General features: G+C 37.8%; 1 protein-coding gene across 1 annotated transcript; it reads right to left on the bottom strand.

Moving 5' to 3' along the window:
* Positions 1 to 3857: 3857 nt before the first annotated feature.
* Positions 3858 to 5588, bottom strand: LOC108771271 (ATP-dependent DNA helicase pif1-like). Its single transcript, XM_018541191.1, is given in 1 exon segment — positions 3858 to 5588. A coding segment is annotated over 1 exon segment (1731 nt).
* Between the last annotated feature and the right edge of the window lie 874 nt (positions 5589 to 6462).

The raw sequence follows: 6462 nt of genomic DNA, 5'->3' as shown, positions 1-6462 counted from the left end.
TGCTGCTAAACGGCTGGAGCAACTAAATTAATTCTTGGGCAACTAATTAGCAACTAAAAAGCAACTAAATTTTTGACCCATTGCCACTTCGATTTTCGCTGGTGGGGGTTCCAGTTTAATAGGGGTGATGTTACGCTCGGACAAAGAAATTACAGAGCAACGGAATTCGCGACGGACAGGCTCAGCTAGCTCAGCCAACGAAATTGGCAAAGGGGATGGTTCGCGATGAGCGGGGAACAATGTCGGAGAACGAAGTAGAGGCAGACAGAAATAATCAGACAGCAATTAATATTAACAATGACAAAGAGTTTCCTATTTATTGCATTCGTGTCGATACATGAGTTGACGTAATGTACAGAATGTCGCGGTCGCGCGTCGACGACAAGTTTACTTTATTACAGAAGGAACGATAGCAAGGTCGTCGACGGCGGTACTTAGAAATGTCCGACTCTCTGAACTTTCCACGAACCGACAGCCTAATGCTGAGCGGTGACACGCGGCTCGACTCTAATTCTTAAACAACCGGAATCTCAACAAATAATACGAACAATTTGACTTGGTAGTGACACGGGCGAGCAATAACGATAACTCTGAGCATGTAAATTCCTTAATTCGAGCGAACGGCCTGCGTTTATCGATAATAGCAATGGCGTTAGTTTTGGCCGGTACGACATCGGCTGAATCAAACCCGCGGAACTCACACACGCGATTCGCTCGATACGCTCACAAAATATTACGCGATCGGTGGCTTTACAATAGAACTAATAACGCTCGCCTCACCAAAATTCCTCCTCCTCAGCTGCTTCCGAGATCCGCGAGAGCCAACAGCGATGCTCGTGCACAAGAATGTTCCCGATTTCCGACTTCCCACAAGCTGTATTATGCTCGGCGAGATTCTGCGTCCTTCCAGAGGGTCGGTCTCTGCACAAGTGCCGATCGGAAGTTTTCGCGGATTCACGCAGGTCGTCAGGCCCTCTCTTATCGGCCTCTGCTCTTTCTAATTGGTTCGCCGCGACCGCATGACCCCGTGACGAATCCTGCGGGTCCTCGCGTGTCGCGGATCCTTTTGCGCTATGGCGCGCTTTTCCAAATAAGGTGGAAAATGCTTTCTGATCGCTCGAGGATCTTCCAGTGATCTTTATTCCCATAAAGACCCATACGGCGCTTCGGCGGAGGTTCTGCCTGTTAATCCGTTCCCAGCTGACGTCTATCTCCGAGGCGTCTGCAATAATCGTGCGATAATTTACAGAAGAATGGCGACATTACAGTAACAAATATGAAATAATACGACCTGCGTGTACCGCTCTTTCCGTGATTCCAGTCAAATTCCTCTGACAACACTGTCTCCCTCGCAGCAGGCGATGTCTTCTTTCTTCTCGTGATAGGTGAGGCGGTCAAACACAGAGAGACAAAATAGCCACCGGTTTTGATCGTAATTAATAATGAAATCCGAGCTCAGGATCGTCTTAACGTTAGCTAAAACTTAACTAAATAGCGACACAAAGAAGAAAAAGAAATAATACAACAATCGCAAAAGAGCATAACAGTTAAACAATACAATAATCGCAAAAAGGAAATACTCGTTTTAATTTAGATTTTACTTATATGTAGATATGTTAATTTTGAATTTGCACCTTGAATAAACTATCATTTACTTTTCGTGGTACATATTCAACATAGAAAATATACATAATATATGTTCACTTTGAACTGGCACATTTAGTAATATATCAGTTACTTTTCGTGGTAATACATTATATTAGATAATATAAAATTTAAAGATTTTATATTATTAGGTTACATTATTAGATAATCATTTTAATTTAGAAAGGTTCAAATTTTTGGGGTTAATTTTCAAAGATTAAATTTTTTGGGTTTTTTAATTTGCGAGAATCTATTTTTGAACATGGCTTGACCTTTTCATTTTAATGATATGTTAGGATTTAATAATATATCAGTTTCTTTTCGTGGTTAATAATTTAATATATTATTATTAAATAATCATTTAAATTAAAGGTTTAAATTTTTGATATGTTATAGACGTATATATTTTAATAGTATATATAACTTTTTTAAACATTATTAAAACAAAAATATTTATTATACAATATATACCTCAATTATGCATTATTTATATTATATGATATGGTTGGTTTTTTAGAATATCACTTACTTTTCAGAGTACAATTATATCTAAAATATATATAAAAAAAATAACGAAAGAGAGTGAAATACGGCGAAAGAGAGAAGTAGTGGTATCAGGAGATGCGGTAGTGTCTATATATTATTATAATAGTTAATCATTTAAAGTTTTATCATTCAAATTTTAATAGTTTTACATGTACACGCCATTTAGTTTTCCACATCACCCTAGAGGTACTAATGTTGATGCGTTTTTTTTTAAGTGGTTTCCCCAATAGGCCTATTCCACTACCTTTTATAATTATAGTGTCTTTTGCAGATGTGATGAGAGTTTTTCAACAAGCGACACTGTGTAACACAGTCATCATTGCATTTTTGTTTAATACTGACGAATAACAAGGATGTAATGATTCGCTGTCTTACAGTGTGTCGTTTGCGTCATTTGTTGGAAAACTCTCAGTGATTCTTGCAGACATGAGGTCTCTTCTTTATTGCTGAACTTTTGCACCAGTTCATCTTTTTTCCTTTTCCCTTCTCCTGGAGAGAAAAGGAAGAAAGATGAACTAGTGCAAAAGTTCAGCAATAAAGGACAGACCTCTAGTGTCTTTTGCAGACATGATGAGAGTATTGCAACAAGCGACACTGTATAACGCAGTGATCATTGCATCTTTGTTTAATACTGGCGAATAACAAGGATGTAATGATTCGCTGTCTTACTCTGTGTCGCTTTGTTGAAAAGCTCTCTGTGTCTTTTGCTGACATAGTGTCTATTGCAGACAAAGACATAAAGAATGGACTGCGCGATCCCGTATCTAAGTAGTATCAAAGTGTGTCGAAGAAAATGAGAGAGAGGGTCCGTGGAAGACGGCCATCTCTATCTTTTTCCATTCCATTGTGTAACGGAAGAGAGAATGAGAGGGAGATGGCCGTCTTCCACGGTCCCTCTCTCTCATTTTCGTTGACCATTTTGGTACACGGATCGCGCAGTTCATTCTCTATGTCTTTGAATGCCCACATAATGCCTTTTATTGTTATCTTTTATAGATATAATGTACTATGTAAATATAGTGTATTTTATAGTCTCCCAATCTGCTCCAAGAACAACATGTATGCCCCTTGAGCTTCATTGGGCCATTTCTTCCTGATAACTTGTAAATCATTAGAGTAACACCATTCCGATTTTTTGCCTGTTCTCAACATACACGTATAGTGACCACGATTCATTTCTTCACCCTCGTGAAATATTGCACTTATTACCTTGTACTTTTTTTTATTAATCGTGAGATTACTCGTCGGTACGGCATTAATCCGATTCCCGATAATTTGTTTAGAAGCACCGTTTACAAAAGTGTATAAATTGAGCTGTATTACTAAGACGGATAAAGTGGATTCTATTACGGTTTTCTTTTTCAGAACGATACCTTTACATTCGTTACAGTTACCATTTATCGTTTCCCACTTTGAAAATTCTAAATCAATCAAAGTTTGCAGAGTGACACCCTTTTTCCTTTTTAGTGTCGACTGTATAGGTAACATTAGCAAACAACTCTTTTCCAGCGTAGTTACACTGTAATTACATTTGACATTTGAACAACATATTACGTGCTTCAATTCGATTTCTAATGCATCATTGATTTCGGAATACGTCGACGTTAGAGCCGTGAAAAATTTTTGTGTTCGTTCTTCGAAACGTTCTCCGACAGATCTTCTAACCGCTAGAATGTTGCAACGCCTACACTCAGCATATGCGCAGACGGCATAGTCAATGGATTTGATACTTTATTTTTCAGTATTTGTTGCCTGATACGTACACAATGAAACGCACATTGCAATATTACATTAGCATAACACGAGACACGATCGTCATTGCAGAGGCCGTATATTTTCCATGTAACGATACTTTCTGATTCCTCGCAACCATAATTCTGTACATCATCAATGATATTAGGTATGGCCCATCGACAATCGTGAATTTTCACAGCCTTTTTTTCGGACGAACTGATTTGTGGTAGCTGAGATTTGAACACAGATCTCAGTCGATTATATTCTGCAATGGCGCCCGAGTTTGCTTTAATGGATGCTGGATTAAAATTTATCAAATGTAGGCCATCCAGTGTACTCACTCGTGACAGATCCACATAAGCCTGACCATCACTGAACACACTCGTTCATAGATCCATCATTGCATTTTTACACGTAATTCCTTGACTTTTGTGTATAGTTATTCCATAACTGAGAGATAATGGAAATTGTTTTCGATGTACCATCACTTTGTGGAATACTTCGAATTTAATATCTACTTTCGTTATTGTAACCTCTTTATTATCAGAAGTAACTATTTTAATGGAATCAATACGATTTCCGTCAACAGAGCGATTAACCGCAACTACATTGCCTATCGTTCCATTGACAAGTCCCAAAGTTACATCAATGTTTCGTCGAATCATCACTTTAGCGCCAATTTTAATCGCTATTACCCTTTCAATGCCAGCTGTCTCCGAAACTTTATCATCTTTCTCTTCCAAAATTTTTTGTACTTTTTTTCTCATTGCTGGAGCACAGTCGACATCATCGTCCGCTATCAATAGAATTTCATCGCCGTCAATTTTATCGAGCATTGCCGTGTTAAATATCTTGCACAAATAACATGTAGGTAATAAACATATCGTATCAATCGGTAATTGATTCATATAAGCGCAAAGTTCATTCAATCTTTCGTCGCAACTACTCCCTTTGAAATTGATTTTTCTCGACTGAAGAACATTAATGTCAGAATCCGTTACCAAGCCTATTCGTACTCTGGAAAGTATCTCGCGATATGCGTTGTCACATCTTTGTCGCATATTAAGCAAGAGTTCGTCATAATCCAACAATCTCCACAAATCAGATCCACCCATGGTACCTAAATACTTCTGAACCTCCGATCGAGACATTTTAACGAATGGAAACTGTTCTTTTACAGGAGGAAGCTGCAACAAGTCTCCAAACAGAATAATGTGTTTTCTGCCAAAGAAACCATCATCTACATCTGTCGTATCGAAGATTTCACATAATCGTAGATTGATAAACATAAGTGTCACATTCGAAATCATAGATACCTCATCGATTATAAATAATTCTACATTCTTCAATTTCTCTCTCAAAGTTTTCAAGACCATATCTGACAAGTGCGTATATTTTGCCGTAGATTCATGGGTGACTGGTAGCTGAAACATTCTATGAATCGTCAAGCCATTGATATTGCATGCCGCGATACCCGTGGGAGCTGATATGGCAGTCACTTTTTCCAAATTTAAGGAAATCCAATGTTTAATTGTGTCAATAAGAAAACTTTTCCCTGTACCACCCTCGCCACTTACATACAGTCGCAGAATCTGATTTTGATTCTGTAAAACTTGGCATACTTTATCGAAAACTCTTTTCTGATCTTCGTTCAATTGCGACATCATTTGCGATAAATCAATCGGGACGTCAATCTTACCAAAATCTTCCAGATCTTTCATCGCGTCGTCAGCTTCTATCGGATTGCAATCCAATTCATCGTCATCGGATTTGTCTTTATCTGTTTTCAGATCATTTTCGCGCTTCTCGATTAATTCAGCTACGTTCTCAAAAGCTTTCTGTATTTCTTCGAGTCTTTCGTGATATTTCATTGCTTTTGTCAAAGCAGACTCTGAATTCTTGAAGGCATCCGTGTAGGTCTCGTATGCGCCTTTCAGTTCACTCAAATCTCTCCACGGTTTAAACAAAAGAAGCAGCGAATAAAAGTATTTTTCGGGTTCAGTTTTTACATTGAATCGATAATGATTAATTAAATAACACTTTCTTCGTTTTTTTTTAAAATAAGCCCGATTCAAGTATATAATATTCGACTCCGTCATTATTTGGCATCTGTTTCGTAATTTCCCAGAATCTGGCAAAATCGTACAAATTCAACGATTCTAATTCCTTGGTCTGTTTGGATAGTAATCATCGATGAGCGACGGACAATAAATATTCGTAGAACCTTCATCAAGAGCTTTAATTTCGTTGAATGTTTTAACTTTTCTGTTTCTTATTTCATTAACGTCAATCCATTTGATAATAGTATCACTGTCCGTACCATACAAGGGATGATCTAGTAATGTGTCGGCAGCTTCTAAAGCACCGCATTCTCTGTTATTCAATGAACGCATCGCAAAATTCCACAATTTCGATGCCAAGGGCTTGTTGGAATCTATCATTGCAAAGTCTATATTGCATTTTTCCGACTTTGTTGTGTATTTTGTTAAATATGAATTTAAAAACTCTGACTTTTCTCCGATAAATTGTATGTCCATA

This window comes from Cyphomyrmex costatus, unplaced genomic scaffold (genome assembly GCF_001594065.2).
Source record: "Cyphomyrmex costatus isolate MS0001 unplaced genomic scaffold, Ccosl1.0 scaffold2793, whole genome shotgun sequence".
NCBI classification, from domain to species: Eukaryota; Metazoa; Arthropoda; class Insecta; order Hymenoptera; family Formicidae; genus Cyphomyrmex; species Cyphomyrmex costatus.
The sequence above is the reverse complement of the archived record's forward strand: the minus strand, read 5'-3'. Positions and strand labels throughout refer to the sequence as shown.